The following is a 20582-nucleotide window of genomic DNA, read 5'->3' on the forward strand; positions in this document are numbered from 1 at the left end:
GCAGAGGGCAGCTCCAGCTACTCAGACATCAGCTTGGGCTGTTACCTGTTACCTCTGAAGACAAGATTTCTTCTACAAGTACAGTAACTGAAAGATGCCATTTGCTGAAACACAGAGTGCTGGTTCTTCATACTGCTGTTTTATCTACTGTAATTTTAAAAATTCAAAATGGTTGTTTATGGCCAAGTTTACCCTAATGATATTAACTGAAGTTACAAATAGAGACTGTATGCCCATTTCTTTCCTTACTGACAGGGTTCAGATGGATTTTGTTCCAGACTGGATCATTTTTGTCCCAGTATTTGAAATTTCGACTACTAAGTAACTTTGGTTCCTACTCTTCATCTGAAACAAAGCTAGTACCTACTCACTGATTTGTAAGCCAAACAGGCTTATAGACAAATGGTCTCTTAGACAAAAAAAGGGTCTTCAGTATCCCATCCTTAATTAATACTGACCAAATGCATGGTTTGGAACCTGATAGCTACTCTGGAGTATGTATAGGTTTAGAGAGATGGTTTTGTTGGTGTATAACAAGAAGTTCAGTCAGCTTTGCTCTGAGTGTTGAGCCATTGAAATATCATAAATAAACAGCTATCCTCCATTTAAAACTAAGAAATATGAAAGGGACCTTACCTACTGTGCTATTAACGGCCTTTTACAACTCTTAAGCAGCTGCACAGTGACCAAGTTCAGTAAAGATATAGCAAATAGTCATTGTTTAATAGTGTATCAGATGCCTCCTGCTTAAGAGCACCATGAATCGTTTACAAGAGCACACACATTTCATAAGGTGAGACATATTTGCAGTGGAGTTCCCTTTATTTCAGAACATTAAAGCACACAACCATTAAATACACTTGACACTTCTACTGTGCTATCTAAAAAGCTACGCTCGAAGGTACACACTGCACAGACCTGGTGGCATCCACTTCAAACAAGTGGAACATCTAAATCAAAGCAAAGGCTTCACATAAAAAATAGATCTTACTCTCTGCAACTGTATTCTTAAAAAAAATGATGGGGATGATGTGATTGAATGGAAAGAAAGCAGATTACTGAAGCAACAATCACCTCCCAGATTTAATGCAGGATGTTATTTTTATCAGCTCATCTGCAGATGGCAGAAATGAAAGCTGATTAAGGCAAATGCTTCTTAAGAAAGGCGATTTCTTGTAAACAACAGAGAAATTATTTTTTACTTCATCAGAAGCTTTTTCAGGAGTGTCACTTGCAATGTCCCAGGCCCTGAGGGGACCCCTGCCCCTCTCACTGCTGCTCTCTGTTTCTGAAGGGATTATGTGTTGCTTTGTGGAATGCCAGCTTGCAGCTGGCTGTGGGTGGAACTGAGCTTTCTTTGCAGGTGGCTGCAGCAGCAAAACATGCCACCAGAAGACTTTTCCAGTGGCCTGTCTGGCCTTCAGAATGTGCTTGACCTCAGGGCTTTGGTATCTGACTGGCAGTGTAGTGTTTGCAACATTCTGTGGGCTGCCCATATCAAACTATTCACCAGCACAACAATTCAGTAAAAAAAGAGTGAAAGTGTAATAGAAAAAAAGTACCTTTTTTTAAAGCCATATTAAGAAAAACTAAGCTATGCTTTCATTTTAAGAGCTGCTGTGCACAAATGCTTTGATCCCAAACTAATCAGTGTCTATTAATTAATTGGCACCTAACCAACATAAGTCACTAAGCAGTCAAGTTTTTTTAAGGGGAATTTCCTTTTAGCATCTTCTCATGTCCTGACTTGGAATTTTCCTGCTTTTGTAATGTATTTGACACCTTTAAAAGGCTTGTATTTTTCTCCATACATGTCTAGGCGATTCACTTTCAGTCCTGAAAAAAGAGACAAGTACAAAGTTAAAAGCAGGAATCACAGCAGTCTGATTAGAAATCTGGCTGTCTTGAAAGCACATTAGGATTGGTTAGGAAGCTCGTTTTCCTTTCTTTCACAAGTTCATCTGGTTCAGAGTGGCAAGTGAGAACATTCTTGTCACCTAATCTTAGCTGTCTTGGCAGGGCAACACCTTGTTTCTCTTCTACTCCATAAGCCAACATCCTCCTTCCAAGAGATGAACTATGGAACAATTGAGTCTATCTTCCCGAGCTTCTGTACACTGCACTCCTTTCTGATCATGGTGATGAAGCAAAGGACAAGTTTTAGAATTCTTTTCACTCCCAATTGTAATTGCAAGAACCAGCAATCCCTCTGCTGTTCCTTGAAGAATGCCAGTAGCTATTAATTACCTACAACTTCAGGTTGTTCTGTGCTTTCTCACAGGTCTGTTACCCTTGGTGTCCAGCCACTGGACCAGCTCTATCTTGCTAGATTTAAACTAGTTTAGAAGGAAACTGCAGGATTCTGTTCTTACACAGGAACTGTTATTTACTCCAAATAGTCTAGGGGCCAAACCCACCATAGCCTGGTACCTATCCAGAAAGGTACCACATGTACTACCACCAACTCTCATCAACTGCCTTCAGTCATCCCCCTCCTCCACCTCTCTGAATGTGAGTTCTTGCATTGTTAGAGCCTTAATCCTGCGAAGCTTACTTGGAGAAGCACTTTACACAGGGACAACTCACATGATTTAAGTGTTTGCAGACTGAGGCCTTGTCTGCTTTAAATTTACTTTTGCACTTAGTCCATAGACTTCATTCTGCTTTTACTTGCAGATTGCTTCAAAGATGAAAAAGTAATGAGCTCCAGAAGGAAAGAGTAAGAAGGGCATTCTTCAAAATGAAAGCATTTTTATGACCACCAGAAAGAACTTTAGTGGTACAAGGCTAAAGCATGTCAGGAGCAGCACACTAAATCATCATCTATCAATCTTCACTAAAAGGATAAGTTTGCATGTTTAATGCACCAGTCAACAAAGAAAAATCCATTCTTCTGTATACTTCGCACAGTCTTTCTTGAGCAAAACAATTAGGAATTCACAATTCCCAGGAAAGAAATCTTCCAGCAAGGGTAACTCTCAGGTTTGGGTAAATCAGACTTTATATTTTGGACCAAGCTGACTTCAGATCTGCACCTCCAAATAAATGATTAACAGTCTCCCACTTCATTTCCTACACCAACTCATTCTGCCAGCACCACTTTCATGTAATACCCCCCCACTCACCTGAAATTGCAAGCTGTTGTATCTTAAACTGGATGTTTAAACTTGGGTTCTCCTCTGGCTTGGGGGCTCCAGACTGCAGGTTCACTATGCCCTTCAGGTTTGGTAACTTTTGAGGGGTAATTTTGCCCACATCCCATGTTAGCACCTTGTCAGGAAGAAGAGAGTAGTAGTAGTAGCATTCTAGGAAACAAGCTCTGAGGTCGTATTTATGTCCAGCTTTTTGATTGCAGGCCGGGTACAAACAGTAGCCTGGGAGCCCTGAGAATTATCTCTGGCTGGGAGAGGGCTTCTGCAGGTATGGGGTCTTTTTTCTCAGCCTGTCAGTGTGGGTCTGTGCACTGAGAACATCTTGTTCCCTTTGCTAAGCATAACTGACCCTGATGTCTATTTGGGTCAGCTGGATCTATGAAGCCAAGATAGTAATCAGCACAAAGACTATAGAAACTTAAACACAAGAATGAGAAGGGCAAGGCACTGGACCAAAGGAGATTGTCTAAACCAGACTACCTTTCTCAAGGCTCACTTGTTTGCCATTGATTCTTACACTCATTGGAGAAACATGGAACCAAGCAGGCCCTTTATTCACCCACAAGAGGTGGTTGGTTTGTTCTTATCATAAAGTCATAAATGCAGAAAGACCTCAATTCCCTATGCTTTTAAAATTTTTTGCAGTTTCAATCCACCTAGTTATCCCAACTCTTGATAAAAACACAGTAAAATTTATTTCTACAGAGAGGAAAGCATACCTTAAGTTTTTTGTTGGTGTTTTTCTTTTAAAAAGACCAAGGTCTGTTGTTTTTGAAACAGCTACTTGGAAAGCTTTCCCTAACAATTTCAATGAATTGCTGACTGAGATATTCCAAGGGCAGCAGAAAGCTCAGAGCAGGGTATTAGAGCCAGCAGCATGTTTTGGCTCAAACTGCTTTTCAGCAAAATGGCTCCTGGGTACTAAAAGGCTTCAGGAGCTTTATGAAATTTAGGTCTCAAGCCCCAAATCAGAGACAAGGAATCAGGAGCCCAAGACATGTTTTTTCAGACACTTTATTTTCCTGTGTGTCTTTAGGCAGGTCTTTCAGAAGAAATTTTTTCTCATCTCCTGCTCCCAGTTTTTCTGTCTACCCATTTTCAAGGCTAGTGCATTTTCTTCAGAAAAATATGTTTTCACAACATATATGCAAAATATATCATGGCTGAAACTATCGGCAAAATACTGCTGCATCCACTAAGGAAAGATATTAGTGGGTGAAAGAGCAGGGTGAAAAGAGAGGGAAGGGAAGGAAAAAGATACTGCCAAAGTCAGAAATCAGGGCTGGTGTGTATCTAAGTTTGAAAAAGCAAATGTTAAAGGTAAATTTTTAATTCATAAACATATGCTGAACAGAGCTCTCTGTCAAGTGTGGAACACTGTTCCAGTATTCTGCAATATGGGTGACTTGTAGTAATGCCAGCTCCAATATTTAAATAAATAAAAGTTCAAGACTTACTTTAGTAACTGGGTCAAATGTATAGCTGCCTTGTGTAGCAGTGAGGTTCATGTTAAGTACGGCCTTTGGCATGTGAACTGTCATGACTACTCCTTCTACTGTTTTCCCCATATTCTGTTTTGGTCCAATGGTAACATCAAATCTTCCTGAAGAAGTATTTTCCTTAAAACTGATCATGTGCTTCACATATACAGGAATTGCCACCAAGCTGAAAAGAGAAGACAGTAGCTGAATGCATTCTGGCTACTTCTCTGCTTGAGAAATTAAAGCACTTTCTCATAAATGGTTCTTGTGTTATTGGTAGGTGTTTAAGTTAGAACTGGTTTGTTTCAGAAGTGGTAAGTGAAGTGATACTCTGCTCTTCACCATCGTTGCTGAAATGATTTTATCAGCAGAGAATCACAGGAAAAAATATTTTCTTTATTTTCATCCAAATACCTTGTCTTATTCTCTCTTCATCTGATTTTTTTTTTTTTTTTTATTTTAAGTAATCTCACTGAGCCAAATCTCAGAAGAGCCACTAGTCAGATCAAGCTTTAGTTTGCAAGTATCTGTAGCTTGGACTTTTTTGCTTTACTCTCTTCATGAAGCTCGGAGTCCTCAGTGTACACAGAGACTTACTCATAAAGCATCTAGCACCAACAACACTTACTAAGACTGAGTAGCCCTATATCGCTGCCATGTGTGATTTACTCCACTGAAAAATTATTGCTGAGTATCTGCAGGTCACTGAAAGGTTTTCTTCTTTTAGTAGAGCAACAGCTGAGACAAAACCTGAGCACACACGTTTCAGAACAATGCAAATTCCGCCCTGAACAAGGAGGAATGTGCTGTTACTCAGGTGGGAAGCAGCAGGTGGAGTAGCTGGAGGAGCAGTGTGTCTGAATGGAGACGTACTTCTGGGAACTGACGCGGTAGGAGATGAGCCGGAAATTGCCATCGGGAGGAATAAAGGAAAGGACTCTCTCAGACTCCCAGCGCTTGAACCGAATACACGGATGGAAGCTGACGTCATCCAGCAGCCGTGGGTTCTGGAAGGAGTGGCACAATGGTAAGTGAAATCTCATCAAGTACCAGCAGCCTGAGCTAGCTACTGAACTCTACCCAATCCCTGTTTCTTAGACTCCAAGTAGCCATTATCAGAGACATGTTACTGAGCTAGATGGATTTCTGATATGACCTGGTACAGCAGCTCCTGTGAGGGTATTTTTATGTACACACAAAAGCCATTCCAACTACTGAGCAGTGCAGCTTCTACAATATAATGCAAAACTTGTTACTCTACATATGTGTAACACATGAAATAGTGATAGTGATCTTAAAGTTGTTTAACTCTAATCACTAAGAAAAATAAATCCTGAGCAATTAAGATTCCCAAATATAGGCTGAATTTACCATGAAAGACAAAGAAAGATCTGGCATTCCTGAGAGCTTAATACATGAATCAATAACACCTTGGATTTCTGCAAAGACAGTGGAACCTGCAGAGAAAAACAAGACACTTGACTTAACATTATTATGAAAGGCCTAACAGATGTGGTGAAGTGCAGCTAGAGGGCACAGATGACATTTGCACAACACTCAACAATATGCCAAGCCTAGCTAGGAAAGGTCATTCCAGTTACCTGTGTCCTGGGCAGCTTGCTAAAATACATGAGCCAGAGCAAACAGCCTGTCCCAAACTGGTTCATGATACTTGTGCCAGCTGTTACAAAGGACTTGTACTGGATGTGCTTGAACTAGTTGCCAGCAATAAGCAAATAAGAATTTCATAACACACCAGCTCTGACTCTTTTCTTTCATTCCTGTCCCTGGTCTCCAGAAAACTAGCAAGTTGTAGTGGTGCAGGGAATTTGAAGCACATCAAAACAGTCAATGTCAAAATGCAGTAAGTTGGTGCTAACTTTGGCTTTCACAAGTAAATGTTGTTTAACAATGAAATTAAATATTCATCTTGATGTTAAATAAATCTATAGCAAAAAAAAACAAACCCCAAAGCAAGAGTACTAAGCATTTTACCTAGGAAATGCTCATTTCCTGAAATATCTTCTAAGTATAAAAAAGCATAACCAGGACCCTATTAATTAATTAACTCCACATGTAAAGGTAATTTTAGAAGATAGGTAGAAACTGGCTTATCTAGGCAAGGGAAAGGAGAAATGGTGGCTTTATACTTTGTTTGAAAAGAAGTGATCCTGTTTCAGGTTAAAGCAGTCGACCATATCCCTATGAAACAAGATAACCTCCCTATTCTAGGGGAGCAACCTTATCTACCTTAGTCTTGGTGGAGGCTATAAGGAGGGGTTCTTGCATTGCTTGTCCCCAGGGGATCAGAGCAGAAAAGTGTAGCTATGACTACTGCAGCAGATCCTGAGTAGGAAATTAAACACTCAGTACACACTGATTTGGCCTGAAATACACACAGAAATTCACCATGCTCTTGACTGTACTTTCTCAGACTAAGCACTCACACTACTCCTGGGAATCCTAAGGAGCTAGGACAGTTAACACAGTCATCAGCATTTTCTATAAGGGCCACTTTCTTTTAGCTTCAGGATGGGGAGAGTAAGAGCTGCACAATGGCTATTTATGATTATCTGCTTCAACGATTGCCAAAGCATTTGCTGAAGTGGTGTACAGAATCAAACCAACACTGACACTGCTACAACAGCAGCACTGAATGAATAATCAGAGGTTTGCTCCCTGTCCCATACCACCACAAAAGGCTGTCCTGCAGTCTTCACCCTTGCCAACTGCTGGCCCCAATACTGAACAAAACAGCAGGTTCCTGCCCACAGCTTTGCAGTTTTCTTTTTGCATAATTTTTTTTTTCTTTGATACAAGTTATCAGGTTCCTCCTCAAAGTTAAATATGAGAATAAAGACTTCTGTATTTGAAAATGATAGGTTTCATTCACAGAAAAGAAAGGAGTATTATTATGCTTCATAATATCTGGCTCCTTAAATATAAGGAAAACAATACTGTCCAACTATTTTGCACTAAGTTTAGCTTGCTATCAGAAGAAAGCTAATGAAAGATTTTATCTTGCTCACTTGAGGGCCTTCAAGGACTACAATACATTGTTGGCAGGAACAATGGGAGATAATTTTCTCATCACATTTCAACTACTTTTTTTTCCCCATTTATATCTGTTATGAGATAATCAATATACAAACAGAAAACATACTTCTTGTGCATGTTCTCAAAGCAGCCCAGAGCATGTTGCTGTTTTAAGATGAACTGAAGAAATACACTTAAGCTCATAATTTTAAATTGAATATTTCTACCTAAGATATAAATGCATGTATATAAAACATATGCAAAAAAATAAGGTTGGACTGTATTCTCTAAAACATCATTAGCTACTGTAAACACACTCAAGAAACAAATATTAGTTTGCAGGGCATCTTACCTGATTTGTCTATAATTGCATCAATTTCTTCAATGACATCAAAATAGGCTTCATTGTTTGTGTATTTTACTCCTGCTCTGCGCCAAGGAATGTTGGATAACTGTCCAGTGGGAAGCGTGTCTCCCACATTACTACTGCCTTAAAAATGAAAAGGAACTTAAAATCAGTAATTCATTACAAAAGGAATGTTTCAACTGCTAAAATTAAAAATCAAGGCAAGGCTTGCCCCAGGTACTGTAGGCTAGAGCCTGGACCCCTCAATGTTGTTTGTGAGGTGACATGAAGACACTGGAGCCATGTGTCCAGACTTAATAGCTTTCAGACTACATCTTGCACAGCAAAATACAATACTCAAGTCAGCAGGAGGTTTGAGTGGGAGTAGATGTGGGGCTAGATCTTATGGAGGATTTCATCACTAATTGAAGACAAGAGAGCTCCCTCTGAGGGCCTTAAGCCTGCTTCCCCCTTCTCCTAAGAGTTTTAGCTGGATGACTTTGGGGCTGATTAACAGGTAAGAGTCATTATTAGCAAGAAAGATGTGTAAGAAGCCTTAGGGAGGGCTCCTACAATCTTTGCTTGGAGCTGGTGTAAGGCTGAGGGTCTCACCCTTGGTACCCATCTGAGCTACCCTGCATCAACATGACAGCCATGTCTATACCTGACCATGTGTCAAATCGATCCAGACCCAGGCTGGACTTTCTGGCTTGACCTGTCCCCTTCTGATGGATGTTACTGGCAATCATTGAGCTGTAGATGACCTGTTAATCATCTGATCCAGTCAGTCCCTGACCTGTTGCCTCAACTTCTGGGCTCCTGACCAATGATACCACTGTCCCTGCCTGCCTTGCTCGCACCCTTTGCTCCTGGTTCTCAATACCATCCAGCATGACTAGAGGGCTACCTGAGCTACCTAGTTATAAAGTAAATTGATGATACTTTAAAAAGGAAAAAAAAAAAATCTTACCACTTCTGAGGCTTAGGTGACTGATGCCAGAATCCCAGCACAGTGTAAACAGCTCCCTTGGCTAGAAGTAGGTCTTGGGATAGGGCCACAGTTCATGCTTACTTGTGCCCTTTAGTACAATGAACATGGTAGTGTGTCCTGCCACATGAAACAGCTTCACTGAGAAGCTGATGGCCAGTCAGTATCATTTCTACAAAACCTGCTTGGGCAGGCCCTAGCCTGGCAGGCAGAAAACAGAAGTTTTCATTCCTTTGAGCTAGTAGAAGTAGTTACTCAAAAAAAAACCCTCCCTAAAGTCCACCCCTGTATGTGCTATAACTCAGGGGGGAAGAGTTGCAACCATTTCTTCACTCCCACTGCATCTCTGAAGAGGAGCAGTTGCTGTGTCTGTCCCTCAGCAGCCTTGCAGGATGCAGCAGTGCTGCCAGGCCAGGTAGATAGGAGACCTCTCAGGCTGCTGTTTCCCCCTGCTCAGCACTGAGCTGTTGACAGTGACAAGATGCACGCTGCCTTGGGCAGGCACTTTAGGCTCCTAGTGAATTTTAATAACATTTTAGAGAAAACACTTATTTTCCTAAGTGTAAATACTAGCATTCCAATCCACATGTAAAGAACCTAACTAAACTCCAAATAACAGAAATTAAAACTGATGAGATTTATACTCTAAGACTAAACCATATCTACTACCTTAAAGACCAACTCCTCTGAATATTATGTGTGTGGCCCTGCACCCCAACTACTCCCCTTCTCTAACACAATGTACAGGCAACCGTCTTGCATCTCTCTGCCCCCACGTGTCACTCATGGCTCACCTCCCTTGCACCCGCTTGCCAGACAAGCAGATTCCACCAGCTCAGCTGACAGACATTTGGCTTCATCACTGCAAGACAGACCCATTTACAACAGCCTGAAATCAGCTGCGAAATCAAATCCACATGAATCCATGTGCTGCTCAGTGCTGGGGGCAGGGTGGAAGATGAAGACAGGCTATTTGCTTCCCTTCATGCTATCTGCTCCCACCCGTCAAGGATTTATTAGATATCTATTATATACCTTCCTATATGGATTTCTTACAAAATGCTTAACCTTCTCCAGTGCCCCTCAGTTATTCAAGGCTTGGGGTGAGCTCTGTACCAATCCCAGAGCACCTGTCTCCAGTATGTCCTGACTGTGTTAGGAGCTGCTGTTCCTGAGGGACTTCAGCAGCTGTGGCTGAACCAGGCAGTGCCTCCGAGGACAGCAAAGGGGCCAGGTGTAAACTGCAAATAAGGAGGGACTTGTTTTTATTCAACTCATATTGATGAGAAGTGGCAGGACACTGCCCTCACCTTACAGATTCACACCAATTTATTTTTTAGCTATGAGAAAAGATGGGGCTTTTTTTTTTTTAAACAACCGTCATTGCTGAAGTTACATATTTTCATACCTGTGATGGAGTTGACAACAGAGCGCAAAATTGTGGGAGGCTTAATCAGCTCCTTCAGTATGTTAGATTCTGTCGCCAGTGGAAAGCCATTGTCTAGCATTTCTTCTAGAAGTTCATACACAATTACTACATTGTCCTTAATTGCCGTCTCAGAACATTCACCGAAGTAATCCTAAACAAATTCAGAGATTACGAAAGAGAGGATTTTTATTCCTGTTAGAATGCTTTGCAAAAGGAAGTTTGTTTGGTTTTTTCTTACAGAAATCCTCCAATATATGAAGGCATTTTAGTGCCTAAACGGACTATTTCTATAGTCTGATGGCATCATATTGTTAATGTTATATTTATCACCTAACTGAAAATAAATACAAGCATGAACAGTGAAATAATGTAATGTGATGTGCTACTATTTATGTTACAAAGGTCCTTCTAGTTGTGAACATGAACACATCTTCAGTTACAAGACTCTTCTAAAATAAAGAGACTATCTTTTGGCAATGCTCAAATCTTCACAGCATTTCCTTTATATATAGTATTTGTGAAATTGGGTGAGAAGTGACTTCTTTGCAGCCCTTTCCTCACTACAGAGTGCATGCTGCCTGACTAACATGCTCCTTCTTCCCATCTACATAACATTAATAGTACAAAAGATTACAGAAAAAAACTCAGCCTTTACAGAGTTGGATTTGGGATATGGTGCTTATGAGTGCACAAAATAAACCTCTTTTTTTCTTTGTACTCTATAAACCTGTGCTTGACTTAAAAATTGCAGACAGAAAAGTCACTCACAGAAGGGTTTATTACCTTGCTCTAAAAGAAGTTTATACAAAAAATCCCTTGAAGTAATTTTAGAGTCACAGAATCATGGAATGTTAAGGGGTGGTCCCGATCCCCCTGCCAAGGGCATAGACACCTACCATTAGATCAGGTTGCTCAAAGCCCCATCCAACCTGGCCCTGACCACTGCCACAGTTGGGGCATCCACAACCTCTCTGGGCAACCTGTTCCATTCGCTATTTTACTACCCTCACAGAATAGAATTTTTTCCTAGTATCTAGTTTAAATTTCCCCTCTTTCAGTTTGTACTCATTTCTCCTTGTCCTATCACTACAGTTCCTGACGAAGAGTCCTTCTTTGGCTTTCCCGTAGGCCTCCTTCAGACACTGACTTTTAAAATCACTGAATGGTGACAGACCTGGAAAGTATCTGCTACTCGGTGCAGAAATTCAATTACAAAGAGTGGTGGCACTTCTGTCTGTATGACAGACACAAAGAAGATTTTATCCCGATAGATGCTGATGAGGTAGTGATGTGGAGTTGAGATGACAGGAGGCACATTCTCAACATCGACTGCTTTCTCCTGAGCTTCAAAGAAATAATCGCAGACAGATTGGCTCACAACGCTCTTCCAGTGCTTCTCCAAGAAGATATCACCAGAACAGTTTATAAGAAACAGGCTGTGGATCATTTTCTGTTGGAAACACATTAAAAGAAGTTAAAATAAACAAAAGGATATGTGGATTGACATTTCATATCCCAGATTCCCTTTCTTATGATGGTTATTCTTTATTAACATGCACTGTGAATTTAGGAAAAATATCTACTTTATTAATAGTTTTTCTTTGCATTCCATTTTCTGTATTTACAAGAACATTTCATCAAAAAGTATTTGCCACTGGATTAAATTGCTAATGTATATCATAATGCAAGCATGAAGTTTTCCACTTTCATCCCTATCTGGTATTTGCAATTTATTTCTTAAAGAAAAGCTGACTCCCATGAGCTGGCACTCGCTCAAACGTGTTTGCTGACATGAAAGAGTTACTTGTACAGAAAGTTTCCTATGGCAGTTGCCTACTTAACTTAGAATTGCTCTATCTTAAAGATACAGCTCTTTAGCTTGTCAGCTTTCAGCTATTGAACTAGAAAAGTGCTTCTTACTTGCTGGCAGAATTGTCTTATGATCTATGCCAAGCTGCACTTGGGCAAAGGGTTGGAATTCATTAAAAGTACACAAAACTAGCCATTTAAATCTGATTTAATGGATAAAATTACCTCAAATGTGCTTGGCATGCATGAAATATGTTTATATAAAATGTTTTTCACTTAAAAACTCACTTACATAAAAGGGGAGTATGAACTGCAGGTAAGGAATGTATCTTTTTTCTTATATCTTTAAACATTTACAAACAACATGCCTCAGCCACTGATCCTTCCTTTTATTCATGGGGCAAGAAGCTTATGTGCTTGTCAAAAAAATAATTCCAAGTCTATTTCTCAACTTTCAATGTGATAGTAAGTGAACTAAGTAGTTGATAAAATGAATAGACTATTATTTCTGCATCTACAGAGGAGACACATGCTAGCAAACTTCAGTTTATCTCTCCAGCCTTTATGTGAGACAGATACAATGCTTTGGCTGACCTGCAGCATAACGATCCTCTTAAAAATATATTAAAACTTGGGCTTAGAAAACAAACCAAACTGTAACCCCAAGAGCATCTTCTGAAGGTGAAGTTAACCTGGTACTCAATGTTAAGCATAAATTCATCTGTAGTTGAAGAAGCTGCCCCTGGCACTGGCTGTTCTTCCCTTTTGCCTCTCAGGTATTGATTTGAGTAGGTCTGTGGCTCTGCAATTATCTACATTAGGAAAACAGTCCAGCCAGAAATTGACCCAGCAAAAGGAGCTGCTGGTCAGACCAGCTTCCTAATGCAAGTTATTTCACTACCAGAGAGTGCTAGAGCTGGCACAGGGCATGTGGTGGAAATGGGAAGATGACAGCAATGGAGATCCAGAACTGAAAGTTAGCCTTTGGAGGAATTCAAACATGACTGGAAAGAGACCAGACAATTACTGGGTGTCCACACCTTGAAACAGGAAGACCACCATGAACTCTGCATGTCCAAGAGAAGCCAAACACACCTACCAAAAACCCATCATAGTTTTCATTAATTTTACCATGTTTGCCCAGGATACTGTCCTAAAATGCAGATAAAATTTGCTCCTTCTCTGTTAACTCTAATGTTAAAATAGCATGGAAGCATCTAGATGCACATGGCCCAGTCCCACAGAGATTTTAAGAGTATAAACACTGCATGATTAAATCTCACTCCAAAACACTGGAATAAGCACTTAGATCCGCCCAGAGTGAGCTTGTGTTGCTGTGTCTGAATCTGAACTACCCAGAGCACTAACTCATCTACCAATACACTTGTAACAATGAAAAATGGTCTGGCCCTCCAGATTTTCACAAAACAAAAGTATGTCTTCCAAAGCTCACCAAAGACAGTGAAAAAGGACAGCTCAAGAAGGTTGTCAGCATGGTATTTCCCTCCACCTAAGTCAGCAGATGTAGAAAGAGAGCCAAGATCTAGCTTTTCAAATTCTAAACTCCAGCTGCTCCTTCCCTAGCATGACAGCAACGTGCTCATCTTCACTGGGGCCATGCCAGGTCTCAGATACCTCCTGCCAAGAGTATGCTGTCTTTGGTAGCCGACAAAAAAAGACCAATAGTCAAAAGGTGGACAAAAATATTCCTCTAAGCCAACAGGGAATGTAAAGGGTAGTTCTTTTAGAAACCGTGATTGCAAATTTGCTTAAAAGGGGGAAAGGAAACAGAGCTACAAAGTGTTATTGCATGTTTCTACTATCTCTCTCCTGGACCAAATTAATCTCTAATTTAGTTTGTTAAAAAAACCAGAAAATTTTAATACTGTGAGCACAGCATTTTTATAAAGGAGCCTTGACACAATTGCTTTAATCCAGTTCCAGTAAACATGTTGTGAATTTAGCCAGCATTGAACATTAAAGCCTTCCAAAAATCTCCTGGATAGTCACACAAGGGTGGCAAGTATAATCAACCACTGAATGTCAGTATTGTTTGAGACCACGGCTGCCCACACATACGGAGGTGCTCAGCTGTAAAGCTTAGAATAGATCTCTGTACATTTTTAAATGGATACAATAGCATATCTGTTAACAAATATCAGACCTGTTTCTTATTAAATGCACACAACGCTGCATCTGAGAGTCCAGTACAAGCAGCACTGGTAGGACTCCACTTCCAGAGGAGCTGATCCACAGCCCACTCTGGAGGAGCTATGTTGGACAGCAGGCAGCTTCCAATGATACGCTGACAAAGAGTATCAGACACGTGTGACAGTGTTTGTAGTGCTTCTGTTAACATTCATCCAGATTCTATTATCTACAGATCAGAAATGTCTGCATTTGTCACAATATAGATTTAGCAAGTGCAGCTGTGCAGCAGACCACACAATCACAGCAAGCACCAAACGACTGTAATAGCAGGGCCCCTTCTTTTGCCCTAAGTTCCAATTAGGATATTAGACCATGACTTGATATGCAATCAAGGGAGGGCGTGGGTAGCCGGAAGGAGAGGTAGCACTTGGCCACTGCCCTTCTTTACTCATCTGCCCCAAGCTGCCTAGGTACCAGCTGTGTTCACAGGAGTGTTTGTGTGGCCTCGTGGTGAACCGGAGTAGCAAACTGATCCAGGGGGCCACGCTTGGCAGATGACAGCTTTGTAGTACCTATGGAATATTATGAGCAGTAAAATCTCACCTGGCTGCCTACCCTATCTTCTAAGTAGGAATATAGGAATTACAGAATTTCCCACTACATATATTCTGCTTCTAGCGTAAGGCTTCCCTTCAAATCCTCTCACATGCTCCTTTCCTCCTTCACAAGTTTTAGCAGTATGCTAATTTGCTGCTAACATGAGGTGCTCTGGAAAACTGAAGCTCTCTCCTTGCAGCCCAAGTGCAGAGCAGGCAGTCCCAGAGGCACAAGCCCTGCCCTGTCAGTCAAGGGGCAGCTCAGTTGGTACATTTCCCAGTGCTGACTAAAATAAAGATGCTTCTACAGCAGTGGAGACATCAGTCTATTACACACAAGACTAAGTAATTTGATTTATCCCATACACTGTCAAGCAATTGGCACCAGCTGATTAAAGACAGATTTCATGTTGAATATCTTAGAACTGGTAACACTACAAAAATATCAATACAAGATACATAAACTGGCATTTAACAAAAATTACTTACATTGCTCCAAATACTGAAGATTTCCCTGTTACTCTATTTTTGAGTGCCAGATTTCATTTTAGACATGTAGAGATCCCTGAACTAATTTCTCAGTACCTGACTTTTTTGTCTCATCAGAACACGATTTGAAAAGCAAAAAAGACTGACAAATGCTGAACATAAGGAATCAATCCAGTAAGATTAAAATTCCTCACACCAGCAGGTCAACAGCAAAGTGTGTTAGGAGCTGCAGCACTTTGAGAGTAAAGGTCTTGAAACAAAGTTCCTAAGTTTTAAAAAACAGTAGCAAAAGTACATCACCAGAATTCAGGAATCATGAGAATCTTCTCCATGTAGTAGTGTACAAAGACACCACTTTGAGATGTCAGCATAAAACCACTCTATGTAAGGCACTGAAGATGTTTCTAGGACAATTCTATAGGACATGCCTTCCATCTCTCTGCTTTTAGGCCTACCTAAGAGCAGACTGAAGGTGTACATGGATCATTATTTTCATCTAGGCCAAAGTAAACTGTTCAAGCCCATTTTCAGTAGACTGACAGCCTTTCATGTTACTGCCTGACTGCAAGGCACCTTACAGGCTCTGCAGCACCAAGCAGCCCTGCAGTTTTGCAGCTTCTCACAAACTTCCCATCCTTTGTCTGACGTGCGAAACTCCACGTGATTCATCTCAGTCATTTCCATCCTACCAGAATCTGAAGTCCACATAGAAGAAAAACATATTTTAAGTAAGGCGCCTTCAATGAGCTGTTTCCAGATCTCTAACTTTTCTTTTGACTAAATCTGGATTTGCAATGTTACTGATTTTCAAATTCTTGGCACGGAAACATCTGGACTAAAGGCACAGCAGGCTCACAAGACAAAAGTGGAGCTCACTGGCAAGAGAGAGAGGCTGTGAGCATGGGAAAAAAGACTGATTGCACATGCTTGTCCTTAGCTACAATTAAGTACTCTAAAGTGTAATTAATGCAGAAATACTGTAAACAGCTGCTTTTTTATAACATTGAGCTGAGTTACATACAAAGCTCTGAAACCACAAAGTGAGGAATTTATCACTGACCTCTGCAATGCCCTTTAGAGCTAGTACTAATTACTGAAAACAGCTCCAAATAGGACCATCACTAGGAAAGTATTCCACAGCTTCAATGTTCCCTGAACTTGGCATAGCTGCTCTGAAGGGTGGAAGAATTAGTGGGGGTAGACTGTCTGAGTCTCTGTTATGTATTTGTGGAAATTAACTTCTAGTGACAAGTGAATGGAAAGTAATCAAATGCTTAAAGTAATCTGGAGAAATAAGCTAAAATAGGCAGTTCTATTTCTGTTGAAGCTAGCACTTTTGTCACGATCAGCTAATCAGCACTTTAGCTTTTTCCTATAAATTCAGTGTGCCACAAATGTGTTCCTGACCTTCCCAACCCCATTCACTGGCTTTCAAACTAGCAAACCCAACAAAGAGAAGTCCCATTAAACAACTAAACAACACTTTCAAGACGGCCAACATGACAGCTCTGAAATATTGTATAATTGGCAGGACCAACCTCACACATCATTAGCAGCTGTGATTCAAGATGATAAATCTGTAAGTCTCAGGTTTACTAAAACATGAATGTTCTGTAATTTCACAAGGGTTTTTTATGCTCCTATTATTGTTTGTGTGTCTTAATGATGCTGCTCATCATGACTCTCTTTACATATAAGATGCTCACAGCTTAGGTATCTACACATCAAAGTAAAAACATTTTTGCTATCTTTTTTAAAAAACTGCTTGTTGTCCCCCTCTGTTAGTCAAGCAAAACTTAGTATCTACTCAACACCATAAAGTGCTTGTGTCTGTACAACTACTCGGACATATTTTATCAGCAAGATCATCCCTATTAAAGACTAAATGCTTTGCTTCCCAGATGTTCAACATATATTTATCTTTGCTATAATTTAAAACACTGTTAGTAACTTTCTGAAATTGTTTTTAAGAGGAAGTAGCCCTTTGAGAATAGTCTAAAGTTAACTTAAAACAGTGTTTGGTATCCATAACAAAATTTGCAACTTCCTCTGTGCTTTTACCAGCAGCAATTACAGCCTGCATGAGCATTTGTGCAGCATTTAATCTACTGTCTGATGAGCTTTCCAATAATACACTTGTATGGCGCCTCTGTTCAATTTAGTTCCAGTATAAATCTTCTAACTGCTGGCAAGAGAGTTCCATCTCTTGTCAACAGAACAATATTAGATTCTGAATAATCGAACAATATTAGATCCTGAATAACTGCAGTTCCCTTTGGGACCTGTAAGAATAAAAACCTTTGCTGGAAAAGCAAGAGTTTCTTAGAAAAAAACCCACACCAAAACAATTAAAAATTCTTTGCTAAAATGACATTTTTACATAGAGATGGAACATTTTGAACACAACTTAGATCTGAATCACTAACTTTAGGACTACTAGGGGATGACTTAAGAAATTCACTCTCTCAAAGCAGTACTGAATAGACAGATAGGCCCAAATGGACAGAGATAAAGTGAGTATCATGTCACATATTTACTGTCCATAGTATTTTCAGGAAAATAGTGATAATTGGACTCATATTCCAGCCAAACCATGGAGAACTCTGAATGGACAAGGCAGCAGGATTCAGTCATAGAATATCAAAGCCCCAAGTCAGCAGCTCTTTGTGAAGATGTTTCCCACCATGCTCACCCAGTTCACTCCTCCAGTAAGTCTGACAGGCCAGAGCAACAGTGCTACTAGCTTTATACTACTCTCTTTCACAGGCTCTCTTTCAAGAGGCACTCAAGGTTCCAGAAAGGACAAGCACAGTGCCAGAGAGCCATGCACTACTGAAACACTCCATCAGAGCCAGCAAGCATCACTGGAACTCTGCTGTGCATGACAGCCCTTCCCAATGTGTGTGCACTCTGCCCCAGCCAGTCCAAACACAGAGGGCAGAAAAAAGGCACATAACCACTTCCACCTTCCTTCTCCTCCAAGAGGACAGAGCAAAGCAGCCCCCTAATTCTTTTATCCTGTATGAATGACTCTCATGAATACTCTTATTCTAAAAAGTTCCTGTTAAAAGGCTGCCTTTCATACATTATGTTAAATAAGCATAAAAAAGATTTAACTTATCTTCGTTGTATTAATTTTTTGAAGTTATATGTGAAGCTGTAAGTTGGGGGAAAATTAAAGGGATATAAGAGGAAGGAACTTAACATTAAAAAAAATTTGTTTAATTTCTTGCCATTATTACAGCTGTAAAATACAGCTACCACTCGTCTCCTACTGCTCAGACTTCTCTACCTCAAGGACTTCAATTTCTCTTTTCTGAATCCTCATGACAAGGTTTTTATTAAAGATTCCTCATGTAAGGAGATTTTTATATGAGAGAATAACTCGGATTTAGCTGGTCTTGCACAACAGAAAATTTAATTTCTGAATAAAACCAGCAAAATCAAACATGAGAGGGCATGAAGTATTCTTCAAGTTTGATTTGCCATTTGCAATGAATTTTTAGATATGTGCATAGAGTCAGTAAAGAATCTGTTTGTCTTTCCCCCCCCCAAAAAATAAACAAGTTTGCTTGTGTTTTTGAGTTAGCACACAATACGAGACTTTTTTTTTTCAGAGAAATATCATTCAGATATTTCCTCTTCTTTTTTTTTTTTTTTCTTTAATAAATAAATGAGAAGCTATGTATGATTCAAACCTGTCAGGAACTGCTAGAGCAGAATCTTCTCATGGTTGGCACAGTCAGTTCTTTTGTAAAACACTGTTTCCATCATTTTATCTCATGCATGAGTAACTGAAGTTGGTTTTGCTTTTCTTGTAAAATACCTTTTCCGCTCCCATACTGCAGTCTGCCTACCATGAACACAAATTTTCATCATTCAAGTATGATTTTTTGCCTGGTTGGTTATAGAAAAGCTACACTGGATAGTGATGCTATTCCTCCAGTTTGATTAACACGTAATGGGTACGAACGATCCATCATACTGAAAAGACGGTAAGTGCATTACTAAGCAGATTTGAACTGAAACAAAAGAAAAGAAGCGACAACCTCCACTCAGTTACGGCTGGGTACTGAGCAGGGCAGGAGCGATGTGCAGCACATAGTGGCGGATAATGACGGGTTTATTCCCAGCGCATATTAGGCAGATCCGCAATCACAGGGCCCCTTGCTAATGAAGGAAGTACAGCACGAGTAGAAACACCACGGCTGCAGCAGGGCTGCTGAAGATCGACCCAGGTGAGCTGGCGCCGCTCCCCCACCCGCCCTGCCCCTCCCGGCCTGGCCCGGCTGCGGGCTCTGCCGCGAACGGCGGCTCCCACATCGCCCCTGCTGCAGGCCCCGCGCTGTCCGCGCCGACTGCCCGGTGCACGATCCCCCTCATCCCTGCGCCTCATCGTGGAGCGTGGGCGGTGCGGATCCGCCGCTACGCGGCTCGGACCCGACCCTGCTCACTCTCCGCCGGGCGGCTCCGCACCTCCGCCAGAGCCCAGAACAACGGGGTGGGAGGGGTGGTATTCAAACACGGCAACGATTTTCTATTTAAATAGGCACCGAAAAACGGAAACAGAGGCGATAAAACGGAAAGTCTTGGAGATTTGCAGGGGAGCCTCCCGGTATCGCCGCTGGCGGGGATGTCGCCCCTGCCCGACACCGGCCAACCAGCGCGGCCGGGACCAGGCACGGGCGGCTCCCGCCTGGCAGGGATCCCGTCCCCGCGAGCAAGGACAGAACCGCCCCACTCCCTCACAGCCCAGGCCCCCCGCGCCCCACGTACCTCCCCCGGCCCGGCACGGCCCGTCCCGCTCCCGGGACAGCGGGGCAGCGGCCAAGATGGCGGCGAGGCCCGGCGGCGGCGCGGGGCCGCCCCCCGGCGGAGGCGCGGGCGGCCGGGGCGCTGCCTGCGCCGAGCGCCCGAGCACGGCCCCCTCCCTCTCCGGGCCCGCCGGCCCCGCTGCCACGGTCGCCCCTCACCGCAGGTCAGTACGGCTCGGCCCCGTCGGCAGGCAGGAGACGGGAGCGGGCCCCGGGCGCTAAACCCACCCGGGCCGGCGCCGCGGCAGCGCGCGGCTGGGCAGGGACGGCGGGCGGCGCGGGCTCCGCTCC

General features: G+C 41.8%; 1 protein-coding gene across 2 annotated transcripts; it reads right to left on the bottom strand.

Moving 5' to 3' along the window:
* Window positions 1-803: 803 nt before the first annotated feature.
* AP3M1 (adaptor related protein complex 3 subunit mu 1) lies at window positions 804-20538 on the bottom strand. Of its 2 annotated transcripts, none has more exons than XM_053949493.1 (9): window positions 20451-20538; window positions 11607-11882; window positions 10412-10583; window positions 8022-8159; window positions 6005-6090; window positions 5507-5640; window positions 4610-4817; window positions 3126-3270; window positions 804-1836 (listed from the first exon to the last, which is right to left on the bottom strand). In XM_053949493.1, the coding sequence occupies exons 2-9, from the start codon at window positions 11877-11879 to the stop codon at window positions 1736-1738; spliced, it is 1257 nt and encodes a 418-aa protein (XP_053805468.1). In that variant the 5' UTR covers window positions 11880-11882; window positions 20451-20538; the 3' UTR covers window positions 804-1735. The 2 variants fall into 2 exon arrangements, with proteins under 2 accessions (XP_053805468.1, XP_053805466.1); XM_053949491.1 differs by lacking the exon at window positions 20451-20538 and adding an exon at window positions 20254-20369.
* Window positions 20539-20582: the final 44 nt, after the last annotated feature.

This window comes from Vidua chalybeata, chromosome 8, assembly GCF_026979565.1.
Source record: "Vidua chalybeata isolate OUT-0048 chromosome 8, bVidCha1 merged haplotype, whole genome shotgun sequence".
NCBI lineage: Eukaryota > Metazoa > Chordata > Aves > Passeriformes > Viduidae > Vidua > Vidua chalybeata.

Coding starts and splice junctions, on each gene's coding strand:
- AP3M1 (XM_053949493.1), bottom strand. CDS start 11,879: ATGATCCACAGCCTGTTTCTTATAAACTGTTCTGGTGATATCTTCTTG. Junction 8,160..10,411: donor TGTTGTCAACTCCATCACAG/GTATGAAAATAT, acceptor TTCATTTTTAAG/GCAGTAGTAATGTGGGAGAC. Junction 1,837..3,125: donor ACAACAGCTTGCAATTTCAG/GTGAGTGGGGGG, acceptor CTCTTTTTTCAG/GACTGAAAGTGAATCGCCTA.